Source organism: Felis catus, chromosome B2, assembly GCF_018350175.1.
Source record: "Felis catus isolate Fca126 chromosome B2, F.catus_Fca126_mat1.0, whole genome shotgun sequence".
Taxonomy (NCBI): domain Eukaryota; kingdom Metazoa; phylum Chordata; class Mammalia; order Carnivora; family Felidae; genus Felis; species Felis catus.
Window position 1 is genome coordinate 16,621,917 of NC_058372.1, and position 21,074 is coordinate 16,642,990.

General features: G+C 41.7%; 1 protein-coding gene across 7 annotated transcripts in view; it reads right to left on the minus strand.

Annotated features, from left to right (window-relative positions):
• The window catches only part of HIVEP1 (HIVEP zinc finger 1), a 148,714-nt gene that overhangs the window by 8,437 nt on the left and 119,203 nt on the right, over nucleotides 1-21,074 (minus strand). For 6 of the 7 annotated variants that reach the window (XM_045057111.1, XM_045057114.1, XM_045057112.1 and 3 more), the window contains 2 exons: nucleotides 20,857-21,032; nucleotides 16,172-16,273 (listed from right to left, as the gene is read on the minus strand). In XM_045057111.1, the coding sequence (XP_044913046.1) occupies nucleotides 16,172-16,273; nucleotides 20,857-21,032 (278 nt within the window). The remainder of the gene's footprint in view (nucleotides 1-16,171; nucleotides 16,274-20,856; nucleotides 21,033-21,074) is intronic. The other variant, XM_045057117.1, reaches the window with a different exon arrangement.

Sequence of the window (21,074 nt, forward strand, 5' to 3'; positions counted from 1 at the left end):
CAGGGAGCAGAAAGGAAATAACAGAGATGAGAACAGAAATAAAGAAATTGAAAAAAGAAAAACAGGAATCCAATAAAACCAGAAGCTGGGTCTTTGGGGAAAGAAATGAAAAAAAAAATTGACAAACATCTAGTAATACTGGCCAAGGGGGAAAAAAAGATACAAATCACCAGCAATAGGAAAGAAAAAGGGGATATTACTACAAACCCATAGATATTAAAAGGATAATAAATCTATTAAAAAGTCTATTGCCCACCAATGAACAACTAGAATTCAAAATTAAAGATACAATACTATTTGGGGCTCCTGGGTGGCTCAATCGGTTAAGCGTCTGACTTCAGCTCAGGTCACGATCTTGTGGTTTGTGAGTTCAAGCCCTGCGTCGGGCTCTGTGCTGACAGCTCGGGGCCTGGAGCCTGCTTCGGATTCTGTGTCTCCCTCTCTGTCTGCCCCTCCCCCATGTGTGCACGGGCACGCAGCTGTATGTGCACGTGCACTCTCCCGCTCTCAAAAATAAACAAACATTGAAAAAAAACCACAATGCTATTTAAAATAGCACCAAAAGAATAAAATTTAAAAATGTGCAGGATTTGTAGGCTGAAAACTACAAAATACTAGTTAAAGAAACCAAAGACAGAAGTAAATGAAGACATCTAGTATATTCATAGACAGACTGGAAGTTTCAATATTGTTAAGGTAGCCTTTCTCCCAAATTCAATCTATAGATGCAATACAACTGCAATAAAAATCTCACAAAAAAGCTCAGTCAGTTAAGCATCCGACTCTTGATTTTGGCACAGGTCATGATTTCACAGTTTGTGAGTTGAAGCCTCGCTTCGGGCTCTGTGCTCACAGTATGGAGCCTGCTTGGGATTCTCTCTCCCTCCCTCCCTCTCTTTCTGCCCCTCCCCAGCTCACACTCTCTGTCTCAAAAGTGAATAAATTAAACAAAACAAAACAAAACAAAACAAGGTAGCTCCATGGGGAAAGGACAGTCTTCTCAATAAATATCACTGAAACGAATGGACATCCACATAGGAAAAACATGACACATACTTTATATCTTCCACAATCACTCAAACCCGATCATATATCTAAATGTAAAATACACAACTGTAAAACTTCTCAAAGAAAACTGTAGAAAATCTGTAACCTTAGGGTAGACAAAGGTTTCTTACGTAGGACACCAAAAGCACAATTAAAAAAAAATTGATAAACTAGGCAACCTGAACATTCATTTTTTTTTTCCTCTGAGAAAGACATTGCAAAAATGAACAAAAAGACAGACATAGATGGTGAGACCACTTCTGCAAATTACATTTTTGACAAAGAAAATATTTCCAGGATATATTTTTTAAAAATATTAAGATTCAACAATAAATACATGTCCCACTTGAAAAATGGGCAAAATTTCTGAATACTTCACCAATACTTTTCCAGACATCTGGAAAACAAATAGCATATGAAAATATGCTCAATATCATCAACTGAAGAAATGCAAATTAAAACTGCAACGAAATACCACTGTAAACCTGTTAGAATAGTTTTTTTCAAACTGTGCTGGGAAGGTCACAGAATAACTCAGCTCCCATGCATTGCTGGTGAGACTGTAAAATGGTGCAGGCACTTTGAAAAGCAGTCTGGACAGTCTTATAATGCTAAACCTATACCAGCCACATGACCCAGAGATTCCTACCCCTAGTATGAAACCCTGCAGAAATGGAAATTTAAATTCATATAAAAACCTATACGTGAATGTCTTTAAAAAAAATTTTTTTTTAGCATTTATTCATTTTGGAGAGACAGAGAGAGACAGAGTGCAAGCAGGGAGGGGGAGAGAGGGAGACACAGAATCTGATGCAGGCCCCAGGCTCTGGGCTGTCAGCACAGAGCTCAATGTGGGTTCGAACTCGTGAACTGCGAGATCACGACCAGAGAAGAAGTCGGATGCTTAACGGACTGAGCTACCCAGGAGCCCCATGAATGTCTTATAGCAAGTTTATTCATATTTGCCAAATACTAGCGGCACTCCAGATCTTTTGGCTGGTCTGTGGATAACAAATCATGGCACATCAATACAATGGAATACTACTTAACAATAAAAAGAAATGAACGATGGATAACTCTTACTTGCCTTATGCTAAGTGAAAGAAGCCAGACCCGAAAAGCTACGTACTCTATTTTCCCTTTTATATGCACTCTGGAAAAGAGATCAGTGGTGCTTGGGGTTGCTGGGTAAGAGAAGCAGTTGTCTATGAAGGAATGGCACTAGGGGAGTTTCTGGGGTGACAGAACCGTGGGGGTGGACACACCATTCTCTGCATTTGTCAAAGACTGCCATAGAGTGAGCTGTAAACAATGAAGTGAACTTTATGGGATGTAAATAGAAGCATCGTCAGCCAGGATGTGGGAAGAATCCAAGATAAATGCGGGCTGAGATAGATGACCTAACTGAAGTACAAGTGAACCACACACCCGCTCAGTAGGGATGGGAAGAAAGGTCCCACCCTAGGTGACCTTCGCAAAGAGGGCTCTGACCAGGTGAGGTGAAGGCTAAAGACAAAAGGAACTGCACACAAACACTGCACTGTAACTTAAATCTGTCCTTCTCGGGTGGGTTAGGATTTCGGGAACTGGCTCACCGATTAACACTGGAGTTGAACAAATACGTAAACGCATTGTAGATGAGGACCGGGTTCCTCACTGTGGGTGAAAGAAAAAGAAGGAAATAGAAAATGCTAGAATCAACTTTGTGGTGCTGGCCTGGAATTGGAAACATGTATGGACTCGTGTTTCATTCATGTATATGGCATAACATGTATGTGCGCGTGTGTGTATTCACACACACAGATACAGAAATAGTGTGTAAGTAGGAGTTAGCACATGTACATATACTTCCTAGCGCTATCCATTGAGAAGGCTCAGAAGCAGTGACAGGTCAGTAGCAATGAACACACCATCCAGCGAGATCTTGGTTTCTAAATACCATTCTCCGGTAAAGAGAACCAGAGGCCTTGAAGAAATGGTTGATTTTGGGGTTGAAACATCTTGGGGTGCTAGAAAATCAGGAACTTCTTAAAGAAAAAAAAACAAAACATGGGGCAGGTTGAAAGGGCACAGGAAGAGACCTCAAAGAGCTCTCGATGGCCCGTTTTATTGAGCTGTACACAAGAAAACACCGTAAAAGATTATAACCCAAAGAATACAATACATATCTTTGAGTCCATAGTGATATAACTGAATAAAAGGCTGAGGGGACAAAAGGAGACATGGTAACTTCTCCCTGCAGAAAAATTCTAATTAATAAATTAGAACGTTCTAGTAACCCCCTCGGCAAGATCCACCAATGTAGAAATAGGACATCTACATATTCTCAAAGCATCTCCCATAAACGTTTAACAACGACAACAGGCAGTAAGTTAACAGTAGAGAGTCCTGGTTAACATGACCAACAATACCTACTGACGTAATGTACCTCCCGATATCAAACACTAACAAAAGTACAGTCACCCTACGGCACCTTCCTAATACTGCCAACCCCAATCCCATCGTGAGCGGACATCAGAAAACCCTGAATTGAGGACGTTCTACAAAATAACCGATCGGTATTCCCTACAAACATCTAGGTCACGGAAGACAACAGCGACAGGGGAACACATTGGCAGAGTCTAAAGAGGCATGGGCCACGAAGGGCAGTGTGGGACTCTGAAGGAGACCCCGGGGCAGGAAAAGGACAACGGTGGCAAAACTGGTGAAATTCAAGTCAGTTCTGTCCTTTAGTCAGTAACGCGGAGCTGGAGTTAGTCTCTCAGGGTTGGCAAATGTCCTGCGGTATGTAGACGCCGACACAAGGAGAAGCTGGGTGAGGAGCTCACGGGAACTCTCTACACTCGTTTGCGGCAGCTTTTCTGTGAGACTAAAATAACCTTTTGGAAAACTGCGTGAAACAATTTGTCAGTACTCCAGGGTCTTGTCCTTACTCTATCGACACAAATATTCCATCTCATTCAGATAGGCTTGCATGAAATGCACCTCCCTGCTGTTCTTACAGTCATAAAGACTTCTCTTTCTGCGAAGCAATTTTTTTGTTTCCTATTGTTTAATAAGAAACTATGAATTCTTGAGACCAAAGCCAACACTTCTCTTGGTCAATTTAAAAGCACAGGAGATTTCTCCAAAATATACCAGGATCTACGTACACATGTTAAATATTTAGCACCGAACCTGTTCCTACCTTGTATCTTGCACCTATTTTTACATCTCTTGGTTCGTTGTGCATAAGGGGACTGAATGGCTCTACTCTGGGTCTGGCCACCGGGACTCTAGTAGAATCTAGCTTAGCACGTCACATAGCTCAATCCTATTTGATCGTAACTAAAACAAGGACTAGTTAAGGACGTGACATTTCCTCAGATGATAATTTTAAAAACTGTGAAATGCAGTTAATTATTTTCAAGTGTCAAGCCCACAGCTCACAAGTGTCGGGGCTGAGATTCAAACCCAGGTTATGTTTGGCTCCTGAGTCTGTGCTAAACATCCCCCATTCCAATGTCATATTTTAAAAATCTAACTACAGAGTGATACGAAAGGTCAACAATAAATTACAGAAATGCAGCTAGCTTATGACTATGCATGAGTTGAAATGTTTATAGGTACACACATTAGAATCTTTGATTATGAATAGGAGAACATACAAAATGCAATCCCCAAGAAGAATGTAAACTAGTACCCTAACCTTTTATATTTCACCACAAATACACTGCAATTTATATATAGGTACAGATTTTCAGTGTATGCAGTTTATGTGAGAGATTAAAAAAAAAAAAACAACAAAAACCATACACTGTTTAAGGAGAAGGGGGTAAAACTATTCGGCTCCATTTTAATCTGATTTCGCCTCGATCACGCTGAGTTTCAGACCAAAGTTGGAGGCATGATGGGTAGGAAGACACACAGGGTGGTTTTTCGGGACCTTCCTTTCTCCCTGGCCAGAGCCACAGGCCTACAGCTTGGGAGGACCTAACAAGGGCTGGGATTCCTTTCTGCAGATTTCCTTCGCCAAGACAAGGAGAGAGTAATGTTTACCTCCCTGCATGCGCTGTGTCTTCAAACTCCTGAAGGGGGAGACCACTGTCCCTGTTTGGAAACCTGAAAATGAATTCTGGATCATTACATACTTGTTAAACAGGGTTGATCCTCTAGGGTGACAGAGAAAAGACAGACCGGAGAGCTTAAATGAATGGAAGACGATGGCATCCTTTTAAATATCCGTAGCACCGACGCAGAGCCCACCCACTCACATGAACACGACTTTGTTTATGTGTGCTAATAAAAGTCCTTTCATGTAACCCCGCGGTCCCCTTAGCCCCGCTCCTACCCCCAAAGACGATGACTGCCACTGCCCCAGAAATTAGGCTGACAGAAGACAAAGCGGGGAAAAGTGACTCGTCTGTGATCACAAGCCAGCGGGGACGAGAACACAGACTTGTTAACCACTCCCCAAACTTAACCACTTAGGACTCTGCGGTATTGCTCGTTTTGCTGTAGCAGGTTACACAGTGTAGTAACTACTACGCCAGGCCACGCCGAGCACCTGTTACATCAGAAGCCGGTAAACTACGGCTGCTGGGCTGGCCGCGTGCGGCTTGCTGCCTGTTCGGGTCAGTCAAGTTTCACCGATGCACAGCAGGCCTGCTGGTTTACAAACCGCCTAAGGCAGCTTTTGGCCACAACCACAAGCGTCAGTAGTCACGGCAGGGACCGTATGACCCACAGAACCTAAAAATATTCACTATCCGGCCCTTTCCAGAAAAAAATTTGCCCACGTCTATATTCTGCTGTCATGCTTAAATCTAACAAGCACCTCATAGCAGCACCGATCATCAAATTCTTCCTAGTTCAGCGATTTCTATACGGCCCGGGCGCATCAGAGCGGAAATCTGGAACCAGGTTTCCATGTATCTAGGAGTCCTGTCGTTACGCCAATAAGATGTACTGACTTCGCACTATTCTTGCGACCGTTCCCTTCGTGGTGTGGACAATACAGAGTGTAATATTCCAGGAGCGTCAAGGCTGGAGCGTCTGACCCCTCTGCATCACCCGGGGAGCCCGGAACAGATAAAAAAAAAAAAAAAAAAAAAAACCATACTTGTTCCCAAACTCATAAATGCGTGGCCCTTAAGACTTCTATTACTTCCTATTTTTCCAATACTCAGTAAAATTTTATGCAAGTGTAAAATTAACTTTATTTTCTGTGAATTTAAATTCACGAGGGAAAGAAGAGGTATTCGGTGCAGCGACCTTGCTCTTCAAGGGTAAATGTTTCGAACAATTTCCCTAGACATGGATTTCAAAACCCAGCGCGAGCTGGATGAAGGGTACCCCGCCCTCCCATCCTTGCCAGACAGTGACACCTGCTGGAAGGTGCTCAGACTCACGAGAGGTCAGCACCACCCCGTCCGGGATCCACACTCTCCTGCTGTCATCTGTCTGTTTTTGTTCTTCTCACATGTTTAGAAATATTACTTGGAGATCCAGACAAACAGCCCCAAAAACTGGGGAAATTTTCCCTGAAAGCCCATAACTACTGCAGTAACAAACTTATGTGTTATTTTTGGATGTTTTTAAAGATGAAAACATCACTAAGCATGTAATGGGCCAGAGTTTAACATTTTACTTTAGGAAGTACACCGAAAGACTCTTATCTGTGTCATTTGTTAATGACATTAAGACTTATTTATCTTAAATATAAATCTTAAGAGCTCTTATGGTTTCACATCGTACACGGAGATTTTTCTTAGGAGTACTAATGTTTTCCAACAAAATCCCAGTGACAAAAACATACTGTGCAGGTTTCACGTAGACAGGATTTCATTTAGAGAAACACACTTCAATTTATTTTAAGGGTAAATGTGCTACAGGTTTTAAATCCTGCGAGCTAACATCGTTTTCTTACACACATTATCCTCTACCTCACCCCCAGCGAGAATCACTTTTGCAGCTGCATTTTGCCACGCTGAATGGCTCTCCCAGTTTGGCAGCTGAGGGCACATATTAACATTCCTAGCACTGAGGTCCGGCATTCTGTTGACAAAAACATTCTTTGGATCAAGGCATGAAAGCAAATAGCCAGCAGCGCGTTTTTTGACATAAAAGGTGAAAACGAAAAAGTATTCGCTAATACCCCAAGAACACAGGGACCAAATTCCTGAGACAGTGTAATTTTGCACGACAAGACGAATAGGAGGGCCACGTGCAGCTGGCTGGAGGGATGAGACTTTTCGTGAGCACATACTATAATTACAGCTCGAGTTGCTGGTTTTAAGCTAAACAGAAACTTCTTCACAATGCCAAATGCCCGTATTTTACTTCCTTTTAATTAAAAAAATCTACTTTTTTAAATATTTAGTTTTGAAAGAGAGACAGAGAGAGAGAGAGAGGGAGACGCAGAATCGTGAAGCAGGCTCCAGGCTCTGAGTTGTCAGCACAGAGCCGGATGAGGGGCTCGAACTCAGGAACCATGAGATCATGACCTGAGCTGAAATCAGAGGCTTAACTGCCTGAGCCACCCAGGCACCCCATGGCAAATGTCCTTATTTTAATGGTAGGCTTAGAACAATTTGTAATTCCTCCTGCTTCATTCAAAGTAAATGTTTCCAAGCATCTGTCCATTTACTCCACTTGGACATCAGCACAAGAATTACAGGCTAAAATGGGCAGCCATGCAGCCTGCTGTTACTAAGAGTAGTAAGGAATTTAAAATAACCAGGGTCTTCAGTCCTTTGTCCACTATCCTTTTCACATTGATCCTCAGTAAGTACTCTTTATCACCCAGCGAGCATGCACGTGACCCCAATGAAGGACATTCCCAGTATCATGTTGGTGGGCACAGAAGAGAACAGGTTTAGGATCATTAAAAAAAAAAAAAAAAAAAAAAAAAAAAAAAAAAAAAAAAAGATTGACGATAATACCAGGAAAAGAAACACCGAGGTTAAGGAGAAATAAACCCAGAGGAAACCTTTGGTGAAACTAGACAAAACGAGGCAGACATCCAGAAATAACTATACATATAGCATAGGAAGCCTTGGACTTTTCCCAGAAGGCCCTAAGCTGGCCAAGACATTACCAAATGGTAATAATGGTTAAGAAATAAATACTCGGGGGCTCCTGGGTGGCTCAATCGGTTGAGCGTCCGACTTCAGCTCAGGTCATGATCTCATGGTTCATGAGTTCGAGCCCCACATTGGGCTCACTTCTGTCAGCGCACAGCCTGCTTTGGATCCTCTGTCCCTGCGTCCCTATCCCCCTCCCCTGCCTGTTCTCGCGCTCTCTCTCTCTCTCTCTCTAAAAAAAAAAAAAAAAAAAAACAAAAAAACAAAAAAAAAAAACAAAGAAAACCACAAAACAACCAAAAAAACCCCCAAAAAACAAACAAAAAGAAAGAAATATTCTGGTGACATACCCTAGTAATTCCTACCTTTCTGAGCCTTTGCTACATTTTGTTGAACAAATGGAAGCTCAGAGAGGATAGTTCTTGGTGGCAATCACATGTGTGCTACAGAAAAGATCTATTTAAATGGCGAAACCCCTAAATTTTTCCTGTAAACCTAAATACACTGTTCTCAGGATAGGGTTTTGGGTGCTATTCTGGCAAAGTCTGGCATTTCGAACCCGGTCTCCCTAATAACATCATTGTGGGTTACTTTTTCCTTTAAAAAGATTGACCCCCATCTCTCAGAGGTCTGAGGTGATCAAGGTTTAAAGATACGCTGTACGTTATTACATGTCCTGTTAGCATGGGCAGTCTGTCTGCGATGGTCGTGAAGGTAAGCCCCCTTCCTACGGCACCGTAGGACCCCACTGCCCATGCCGCTCCTACACTGTTAAACCAGGAAATCTGTCACGCGGCTATCAAAACTCCGTAGGAATTTAAACCAGTACCCGGAGAAGACAACGTCACAAATTTGCATGCTGATCGAGCCTTGACATTTTAGAGGAATGGGTTCGGTTCCCAAAAGACAAGGGGCTCCTGAATCTCACTTAGCTTTCTTGAATCACTATTCTCTTTAGTAGGCATCTACAACCTGTCAGCGTAATTAGTGACCAATGTCAACTGCGTTTAGGAAGAGCCAGGTGCTGCTAAAGGACAGTCAACTGGTTGAGTTTACTTAGTTATTCCTGACTTCCACTTTTCACCTGGCTGGACTAGCTGGCTCCCGACAACCTGAGGCTGTGTCGGCATGAAAGGCATCTGCGAAGCCACCGTAACCACTACCTTTCTGAAATACAAGTAAGAAAGCTAACCGTGCTAAGAGCCGTGCACCTCGCTGCCGGCCAAGCCCTTCGCACTTTCCTGAATGTTTACTGTGGACACGCGGCAGCTGGAATCCCAGTGTGGTTACTGACAGTGCGCGTGCACAGGCTTAATACTGGATTTATGTTAGATTACAAATATGAGAAACGATATCAAGACCCCAGGATGCCACAGAAGCATTTGAGAAAGCTGTTCACCACTGAAGAACAAAGACAGCACGTTTGCTCGTTTTCATCGGTGGGGCCATGAAGACGGAGAATATGCTCTCAGGCAGGAATGTCGAGATGGGCAGGGGATCCTAGGTGGCAGCTAAAGTCGCAGAAAGAACCACTGCCATGCATCTGATCCCTACGAGGGGGAGGCTGCCCTTGTGGCCAGGGTGATGGGCAACCCCAGCGGGTAAGGAGGGTGCAGAGAAGCGAACTTGAATGGAAGATCACTTGACACTGACCAGCCTCACAGCCCCAAGCTCCGGTCTACCAGCAGATGTACGCTTCAAAATTTAAAACTGCAATACCTGAAAGCATTGACTCTCCTTCCTAAGTTTTTAAAAGGCAGCCACTTCATCTCCTACAAATGTATGCCTGGTAATTTGTATGTTTCCTCGGGAAGGGAAATTGACGGTAAAAGCGAAACACTGCATAACAAGCTGCTAGGCCTTATCACATCCTTATGGAGTCGATAAGGGCAGGGTTTCCAAATATACACAGAAACCTTAAAAGCGGGAACAAATCAGGCCCTTACCTTTTAGGACAGTCTATTCTATGGGGACAATTCTATACCAGAGTGATGCTGGGTCAGAGTAGAAATTAATTCCAGTGGAAACAGTGCTCCCTAATTTAATAAATGAAGAACGAGATTTCTAAGTTAGTCGTTACACATGTATACATGCAATTGGATGTCACGAGAGAGAAACCACGCCAGACTTTCCACCCAAACTTGTAAACTCCATCTACAAGGGAATAAGGGACATAGAAAAACTGAGGCACTTTCTCTATAGAAACAGCTTTCCAGAAAGAGGCTTTTGCTCTATGCTATGGTTTTATTGTTGCTGCTGAACGGGACCATCCACTTAATGAAATCATGCTTCTTTTAGTCACTATGGTCTAATTTCTCACTACAAAATAAAATCACATCATCGGTGGGGGCGGGGGGGGGGGGGAAGAACAAAAATAAAACCAAAGCAAAACAAAAAAAGAGCTCAGCAACGAAAATTCCAGAGTCACGGATTAAAAGCCCCATTATCTTTTCTTTTGTTTCAAAAACATTTGAAAAAATAATCCAGACTGAAAGACAGGTGTATGTGGGTCTAAGGAGGCAATGGCTTTAAATGACTGTAGGTGACATTCAAAAAATTAAACTTTTTAAGTCTTGGGAACACTTTACATATTATGGAATGTTTAAAAGAATAAAAATATGGGGGTGCCTGGGTGTCACAGTTGGTTAAGTGTCTGACTTGGGCTCAGGTCATGATCTCACAGTTTGTGAGTTCAAGCCTTGCGTTGGGCTTTGTGCTGACAGCTCAGTTTTGGATTCTGGAGCCTGTTTCGGATTCTGTGTCTCCCTCTGTGTCCCTCCCCCATTCGCACTCTGTCTCTCTCTCTCTCAAAAATAAATTAAAAAACAGAAGAGTGAAAGTACTAGAAAAATCATAGCAAAGAAATAATGGTTTTCGAGTGTCACAACATCAAGAAATCTGTATCAACTGCCACAGCAGAGACTCTGATTCTAAGGATAAGTGAGCATAGTTTGCACCTGGAGCGAGTGCGCCCTTGCGTAGTCTGACCCGTCCCTCAGCACTGGTCAGCTATGAGTCCTGTCCAACTCTCTCACATCTTGTCCCAGTTACATGCTTATCAGCACCCTACTTCGCTCTCCTAACCTCGGGGCTTTTGCCCAAACGACTCCTTCGGTCCAGAATGCTGCCCCCCCGTCAGCTGCAGGTACGTCGCCGATAAAGCAACGTATGGATAGATAAGCCCCTTCCCCTACTTCTGGGACACCCTCGGTCATCTTTCTACAACCAACGAGGCATCTCTGCTCCTTCCCCAACCCCAGCCTTGGGGAGCGAGCCCTGCTGAGTCTGTGCCTCCTGAGGGCAGTGACTGTGCATGTAACAGCTGCTCAAGTGCTAAGTACATAAATGGATGTGTCAGTGAGAGAATTAACTTTTCTTCTCTGGAACTACTGAAGAACAGAACAGATCTTCACCCATATGGAATGGTGGAATCATCGGAGAACTTGAACTAACTTCTAGTCTTCTGATCCAATGACCAATAAATAACAAATTAACACATGCCGTCATCGCCTCAATGTCACCTGTGTCTGCCTAGGCCATGTCACGTAAACACTGCTTATAGTAAAGGCATTAAATACTATATTAGGGCTACCACCGGATTTGAGTGAAGGGATTTCACGGAAACTAACATGTCAAATTCTAAACATAATAATATGGAACAATTTTCTGAGAGCTAATAGGTCATTTTCCCCTCCAGTCCTTCATTAAATCAGCAACTGTTTACTACCTGTCACTTGCCAGCCACCATCCTAAGAAGCTGGAGATATGGCAGTGGGCATATTACAATCCATGTCCTTATGATTTACTTCCTAGTTGAAAGGAACAGGTAATGACACACACACACACACACACACACACACACACACACACACACACACCCCGGGTAGGGGTAAGTGCGATAAGAGACAAAGCAGAACAGAGAGGAGCAGGACTTGCTGGCAGGAAGACAGTGAGGGTGCTTTCGGCCCAGGGGGGTCAGGAAGCCCTCCTTGACAGGGCGGCACTGGAAGAGAGCGCTGAAGGAGGTGATGAGCGAAGTCCTGCGGGATCTGGCGGAGGGCACTCCGGAGAGGGGAAATGAGCGCAGGCCCCGAGGTGGGGCCTGCTGGGCTGTCTAATGAAGAGCAGGGAGGTGCGTGTGGGTGTAGCTGACTGAGCAAGGGCAGAAGACGCGGGAGTCGAGCTTGGGAGAGACAGTGTGAGGAAGGTGAGTGGGCTGCAGAGCCCCCAAGCACACAGCAGAGCAGAGCTCTGAATGAGACGGGAAACCTTTAGCGGGTTTTAAGCAAAATGATGACGTGATGAAAACAAAACACTTTGGCAGCCGTGTTGAGAGTCCATAGAGAGGCTGGAGTTGGACACAGAGACCAGTCAGGGTCTCCTCCAAGTGATTTGATAGAGGCGGTGATAGCTGTGACCAGGGTTGGGCGGTAGAGGTAATGGGATCCTGAACACCTTTTGAAAAAAGAAAAAAAAAAAAAGCCAAAGGTTCTAGGGGTAAATTGGAGACGGAGGGTCTCAAGGATGACTTCAAGACTTTTGGTTTAGTAGCTGGAAGGATGGGAGAAGACGAGAGGGGAGGCGTGCTTCTTGGAGGTAAGGGGGGAAATCGAAGTCTGGGGCTCGTCCGACTTGAGATGCCCATCGGATTCGCGAGTGGGGGTGGCCGGCAGCCAGATGGATGTGCCAGTTTGGAGTGAGTGCTGGAATCGGCAGCAGATAGATGGTATTTACGGTCAGAAAACGGAATGAGATTAACCCGGTGAGTGGGTATAGACAGAAAAGAAAAGAGATTAGCCAGCCCAGCCCCAGGGTGGGGAGGTGAGGCCGGGGAGGTGAGGAGGGGCAGCCAAGGAAATGGAAAGAGAAGAGCCAGCTGGTGCATTCTGGGGCTGTGTGCGATCAGAAAACAGGACAGCCTGCAGACAAGCAGCACCCCACTGCAGGCTTCTGGGCTTGCTCCCTTAAAAGCACAGACACCTGAGGAACTGTTAAGCAAGATCCCCTGGCTAACTATCATTGATTTAATAGAGCGGAACTTCTTTCCAAAGAATAATAAGACACAACCACCTTAGGAGAGTAATGAAGAAAACACAAAGAAAGATGGCAGACTGTCACTCATCTAATCGGCCGAAATGTAAATTCCTGCAACGTAAGTATGGTTAAGGCTGTGCAGAAAAAGAAATGGCTCCGGAAACCCATTCCAAGTTATCAAGCAAAATTCATTTTCTTGGCATCGACATACAAGGTGATAGATACCGTTCATGCAAATTTAAAACACGAGCCAACCAACCACATGTTATTCACGGGTGTGGAAATAAATGTATGTCACACGAACTGAAAAGAGAACCCCTCAGCTCAGTTGGCGTCCGCCTCTGGGAGGGAGAGTGACCGGGAAAGGGGACCTGATGTGTAATGACTTGTTTCGCTGTTTTTGTTTTCCAAAAACACACTGAATTTATGAAAAAGACTTGAAGCAAATAAGAGAAAATATAATAATCAACTCTGGCGCGAATGCATGAATACAGGTAATAAAACTCTTTGTAATCTTTTTGTATTGAGAAAAAAATCAAAATATTGTTTTTTGAAAGCACAATAGAGTGAAAGGAAAACAAGACCACTGGTTTCAAACAACAAATTTTTACTACATTTACACCTACATTCCAAGCCCATAATAAAGCGAAGGAAGAAGAGATTTGTTGGCATATTCATTAGGAACCGTTAGGTCTCCAGAATGGCACGACACTTGGCAAAATCCACCTATGTGCCAATATTGAATCTACTATTCAATAAACACGGTGAAAAAACAAAATATACTACCCATAATCACAGTAATTAAAAAAATGTAGCCAAGAGAAAAACAAGTAAAATACCTAGCTTTAGCAGAGGGTCTCCTCTGAATATGCAATTAGAATATCAAGTTTGAGTTATAACCTGAACCCTGCTTCATGTGCTTTTGGAACAAGCTGCGGAATAGAAAAATGAATGAATAGATGTGTAAGTCGGCCTGTCAGCCAATCTAAACAATACATGATAATTCATGGAAACCACACTTGATTGTCCTATGCAAATTCAGAATATAAACACTCCCTTCCTTTAACTGTAGAGGCTCTTTCACTTACTTTTTATAAGACAGAGAGATCTTCCTCAAGAAGTAAAACCTGTAAATGAGCATATATTGTGATAATACTTCCTGTGTGTCCGTGTTTTTCAGAGAGTAGTATTTCCCATTTCTGCCTCGTACCTTTCCTAGTCAGAGGGTAATAATAAACTTGCTGAAACTCTTATTCATTCTTCCCAGTTTTCTACTTCTGAATGACTCGGTAGAATAGCAATACAGCAAATAATAGCAAAGCAAATCAATAATAAAGCAAATAAAAAAATTTATTCCCTTCATGATGGTAGGTCACTCACTGCATGATTACTAACAGCAGAAAACAAACCGTCTATATTAGAAGTGAATTATAATTAATTCTATCAACTGTGTCAGTGTCTTTGTTTCAAGACACGGACGTAGAATTCAATTTCTGGCAATTCAACAATCGGCTTTCAACAAATAAGTTCCTAAGTAAAGTGACATGTACATTAATGTGATATGCACTTTTAAATCCTGATCTGGCCACCCCTAACATGCATCAAAGCAACAAGGTGTCTAAAACACTTAAAAACTCCTTATTGTCCTAAATTTGTTACGATTATCTTTTTTCTTCTATCAAGAATGCATCAGTTTATTCCCCAAAAGGAGTTAAAGGCAATCCTCTCCATGTGGTTAAAATAGTGAATCATATCAGCTGTACCACTTAAGACGTGAGTCACTTCCTCTGCATGTTTAGAAATAAGTTCAGGCTCATTCATTTAGTGTGCTACCGGTTGTTAGGTGGAATTAAAAGCGTTTGACTTTTTACCTATATTTACCATGGTGTGCTCACCATTTACTCTTTGGAAATATTCTACGTATCAAACTAATGCATGTTAACTAAGACATGGCAAGCAGGTAAATGTCTAATTTAGGGCACTTTTCAAAAACAGAAAGTTTCTTTTTTAAAGAAAACTTATCTCTTTGATAAATTCTTGACCTATGTAAAAAGTCTCACAAAAGAAGTATTCTACTTTCTAATTAGAACAGAAGAATGGGTTTATTTTCCCTCAAAATTGGTCAGAGATAAACACTTAGATTTGTTAACACCGTTATGAAAAGCCCCAGCCAACGTTTTCAAAATGACAAACATTTTGGGGAAGCACACAAGTGTTTTACTGCACAAACATTCCCAGAGCGGCTGCTACATGCAAGGCCCTGCATTAAGGGCTGCGGGTGCAGCTAGGATCACTCCGTCATCAGTTCTGCTCATGATCTGCTTAAGAATCTCCGTGAGGAGGAAAGGTCGGCATGTAAATAATCCAAAAATGAGGCCGAAAGAGATTCAATGCTTTCAGAGAGCAAGCTCGGAAATACTACAGGAGCTGAGAGAAGAGAAAAATGGTTTCCCACAGTGTGGGAAGGGAAAATCAGAGAAGGCTTCATGGCAGCGGTGGATCTGAGGTAGACCTTGAAGGAAAGTACGATTTTGTCCGATGCGCACTGGGAGCCACGTTTTGCGTGGGGATTGAGGGCGGGGTTTTGAGGGAGGGCTGTACAGGCAGAGAGCCAGATCAATGTCACGTAAGTAGGAAATTTAAGCATTAGGGTAGGTGAAAGAAAGAAAGGAGAAAGAAGGGTGGTAAGGCAGGCGGACACCAGATCATAAAGGATTCGGGGGATGCGAGCTCATCATTTATTCAGTCGGCAAATGGAAACCAATGGAAGACTTGCAACAGAGTAGTACGACCAGACGCAGGCTTCACGAAGATTAATTTAACATCCGTGGGAATGGATGGACGGGAAGGAAGACAAATTAATGATGGGGAAACTGAGCAGGAGTCTGTTGTACAGTGTAAATAAACAGTAACGAAAATAAGAACTAAGCAGTATCAGTGGGAATGGAAAGAAGAACATGGACGCAAAAAAAAAAAAATAGTACATCGTAAATAGCATTTATGAAAAATATGGAATAAAGCCTTACCTGATTCTTCTGTATCTTGTTCATCTATTAAACCTACTGAGACGCCTAAATCCACACATTTCTTGCTATGTGTCTTGGACTTCATGTGTTTTGTCAGATTTCCTTAAGGGAAAAGAATGTTTACTAAGCTTACGCAGTAGTATTTTGCTGCTGCATTTGTCAACACTGGCAAATTCCATTCCTACTTCAAATGAAAGCACAGACTGTGGTTATATAGTTCCAAGACTCAAATTTGGACAAAAGAAAATACTGGTATTTGTATGTTGTAATAACCTCGTTATTTACTATTAACAACTTCTCTTTTCAATTCTGCCTCTTCTACTCGGATAATGTCTACTTTTGCCTTTGGTCTCTATTCTGTCGTCCTTATTTTTTTAAAACATTTTAAACATCCTCAATTTAAAGTCCCTTTGGACCGCACTAAGATGTGTATCCTGGCGTCCAAATTCTCCACCACTGTGCCTGCCGGATCTCCCTCATGGTACTTTGTTTCCCTGCACGCCTTTTAGTTTTTATCGTAAGCTTATCTTTAGCAAGGCTGTTTTCCACGGAACCTTAAATACCCTGAGTTGCAGAAACATCTCTGTGGGTCAGTTTTCCAACTGCTTCTACTCGGGGCTGAAGGTTTCAGACCTCTGATTCTAGACCAGTTCTTTCTTTCTTTCTTTTTGCATGGCATAGGTATGGGATTTTGCTCTTCAGCAGAAATGTTTTTCCCACATGGTCCAAAGTCACTGGACAGGAGGGCCAGGCTTATTTCAGAGGCCTCGGACTCTATTCCAGTATTAACATTAAAATCCTTGAGCTGTGGGCATATACCTGGCTTTGCTGTGCCCATGAATTCTTGTATTTTAAATTTTATTTATTTATTATTATTATTATTTTAAGTGTCTATTCACTATACTAGCATGAAGTTTCTTTTTTATTTCTGTTACCTGGGAATTTGCCTTTTTTAAACTTCAAGCTTGACTATCTATTAAACACTACATTTGTTATATCATAAACAGCATTTCTGTTATTTGGAACAGGAGAGAATTTCCTGTGTTAATTTCACTTCACCATATTGACTAGACGTCTCATAACAGTATCGCTAAAGACGTGTTTCCTTTGGCGGCTAATGTAGCTAAGTATTATCAGGTTAACTGGGACCCACTGGGAACGTCCGTCCCAAGTGATCACCAATGCATGGGAAGAGCTCAGATTCTAAGGATGCCAAGCAGTTTGAGTGCAGAACGCCACACACACAAAACATCGCCAACAAGGGAAGGTCCTCTCTTTTGAGAAAACAAAATCCAGATACTTAGCTTGGTGAGCAGGGGCGAATTAGTATTTGAGAATAAGCCTTGAGGTAAAGATGTCTGAATCCTTGGTCTTAACTTTGGGCTTGCAGTAGCTGAAGGGCCTGTGAAACTGCTGTATTTATAGAGCCTCAGTACCACTAAAACTTCCCTAAGTACTTGGAACTGGTCACACTGTTCAAGCCACTTCTTGCACTTCACAGCGTGCAGCACCTCAGAGCTTAGTGCTTAAAGGGCTCAAGGGTGACAGGGTACCTGGACTAGATGATATCTAAGACCCAGCAAACCCTGACTTCTGTAATTCCGGAGATGACACCCGGCTTAAATGGCTTGGCCATGTCTGATATTTACTTGAAATACACTTAAAACAAACAAACAAACAAACGACACATGAGGTAAATATGGCAAAATGTTAACAATTAGTAAAAGGTGGACTGGTTGGTAGACTGGTGTTCATGATACAAATCTCTACTTTCCCGTAAGCTTCAAAATGTTCATATTAAAAAGTTGTAAAAAAAGATGCTCTGGCCATCTCAATACGGCTTAAATTTCCATTTACAAGCCAAAGCACTTCCTAATACAATAACAATATTACAAACCAAATTACTTTACCGAAAGTGCTTTCGTTCCCTACATGAACAGTCACGGAAGGTTATTTGCTTCTTAGAGACGTTAATGGATAATTGTAACCAGATAAATTTGGGACTATAAGCTTTTAATAAGCATATCTTTTCATAATTCGAGCTATTACTTACTACTAACCTACTTCTTAAGTTAAAATAAACACGACAATTTGCATTCTAACATGCAAAATAGATGCATATATCCCTTAGCAATGCCATAAACTCTGTGCATCAACATAATAAGTAAATTTTTTAACAGACTTAAGAAACATTAGTCTAAATCGTCTGGAAAGCATGTGAGGTTTTGTTTCTGGGCTCCTACAGCTACACAGAGAGTTGAGCTTTCTGTGATATAAATGGTAGTAAATCCTGCAGGGGTGCAAGCTCACTGTGTCTTTTCTGCTGACTGACCTTTAAAGCAGAACAGTGAAAACAAATCAATTACAATTCTTTTGGAAGTGTACTCATCAGATAAATTAAGGGGACAAATGACAAAGTAGAGATTTATAGGCACGAGGCATCAGAAGCATCAATTTCTAGCACTGCAGACTGTTTAGCTGGCCGCAGCGTGCTCTTTCTCGGTACCCATATTTATGTGGCATGCCATTACATCACTGTTTTTCTGTTCCTATCCAGACACATCCAGTGGGGAGTAGAGTTGCGCTGGCGAGGACGACAGAGTAAATCAAGGAGGACAACATCTGCAGCCTAACCTAAAAACGAGTCGACTAGTATTCAGCTGCATTTAAAAGATACTATGGAATCTGTTTTACAGATATTCACAAAAGGCAGACTTCTACGAGGAAGCTGACCTGTAAAATAAAGAACTATCACCCTGAGAAGAGGGAAATACTGAGTTTCTAATATTTTCTTCACCGGTCTCCTTAGCTAGGGTCGCTTTCCTCAAATACGTATTTATCGCATAATTGCAATGGATTTTCTGACAAAACAAAACATCTAACGTAAATTCAGATCAGCAGCATATCCGAGAAGTTGGAAGACGTGAAAACTGCAAAGATCTAACGCTCACTCTTCAGGGGTCATTATGCTCTGTCCGCCTCTTGGGAAACATTTATCTAAACCTTTACGTGACGCTGTTTGGAGTTATTTCACTAAGATTACTTACTTGGTGATTCAGAGTATTTTTCTTGGCCAAGAAGGTTCATTTGGTTTTCCACACCTAAGTTTCCCTCCCTTTCTTGCCCTCATTTTATGAATATCATTTAAGTATCCTGATTCCTTCTCTTCTTTCTATTGAGAAATACACATTTCACATTATACCGTGATCCTCTTTTATTTAGCAACATCATTCTGTACTTGGTAATCTTTTATGAGTTATATTGGCCCATTTCTGGTCTCCTGGCTGTGTACTGGAAATTCGCAGATGTTGCGTAATCACAGGATCAAAACCAGTGAAAGGGCAATAAATTGGGTTAAGAAATCATAGTACCTTCTCCTATCAAAGCCTGCACACAAGACCTGGAAAAGCATCCTGAAACCCACCCTCCATTTCCAGAAGGTGAATCCACATCACAACCAGAGGACTACAGACAGCGAACCTCTCAACTACTCATGATGTCCCAAAGCTATTCAGAAATATTCAAGGCTAGCTGAAGAACAATTCTGTTGTTGTTATTTCTATTATTCTTGCTTCGGGTACTCCCGGCATCTAAGGAGAGCTAATGTGAATGTTTAGTTGCTATGTATCATAACTCTCCTTAAACGCCAAAAAATTCTAGCCAAATAACGTAGTAAATTTTGCTGACAAGTTGATCAATCTCTAAAACAAAAACCCTGAAGGCAGCCAATACAATCAGAAAAAAAGTGAATGTTCACTCAAAGGGAATAAAAATAAAGTTTCTGTAAAAAAATCGTCAATTAAATATTTTTTACAGATATCACACTTTCAGACAGAGGATTTTAGGATGACATTGTTTTCTTTTAGAGAGGTTCTTATTTTTAAAAGGTAGGTAGGAAATTGAAGTCTCAAGTAACAAATTTTTATGTAATGATTCGTGAGCAAAGAGCCTAATGGGAGAAAGTGGGCATTATTTTTTAAGCAGTGTTCTCGTTATATGTAGCAGGGAATCTGGAGAGGGTAAAATTACCTTAACTATAATAAAGACTTGTAATTTAAATAAAAACATATAAAGCATACAGAAAGAGTACTAAATATAATTTTAATGACTAGTTCTGAGTTCTATGCACATTAAATAGGACAACAGAAGTTTTCTGAAGCTGAAATTCAATAGAATTTGGGTAAAAAACAAAAAGCATCATGGAAAAAAAAATGGCCTTTCATGCCTAAAATTAGATAATAAGACATGAACGCAGTCATTGTAAGTTTACTGTAGTTATTATTTAAACTTTCACTTCAATCCTGCAGCACAGAAAGGAGTTTCCTTATCATCATGAAAATTTCTTTTTCTTCTTCAGCTCCAAAGTATTTTTGAAATGTATTAGTCATCATGTTATGCAACTCTAATCTGGGGAGGGAAATAAAAAAGGGTAGTTGCTCCTTTTAAAATGTTATATTTATTATCTATATTGTGAAAGTATATAATTAAAAGAAAACCTTTTTCTTCCTTTCCCTGAGAGGTCTAGAGACATATAAATAAAGAGACAAGGCTACCGTGTTGACAAGATGTTATTTCTATCAGTCTATTCAAGCTACTGCATCCTCGGTCACAGAGTGTCAAGGTGGATCTTGGCTCTACTAACTCAATGCATATCAAAAGGACCACCGAACAATGCCATTTCATACCTTTCGTCTTAAAGGAGAAGTTACAGTAAGTGCAGTGGTAGGGGCGGACATCTGTATGGGTCCGTATGTGTTTCTTTAACATACTAGGTTTCTTACAACGTATTCCACATTCTTCACAAATGTACTTTCCTCTTCCCCTGCCTCGGACATATACATACTCTTCATTTGATTTATATCTAATTTAAAGAAAAAAAATAGGGAGATTGGATACTAGGTCT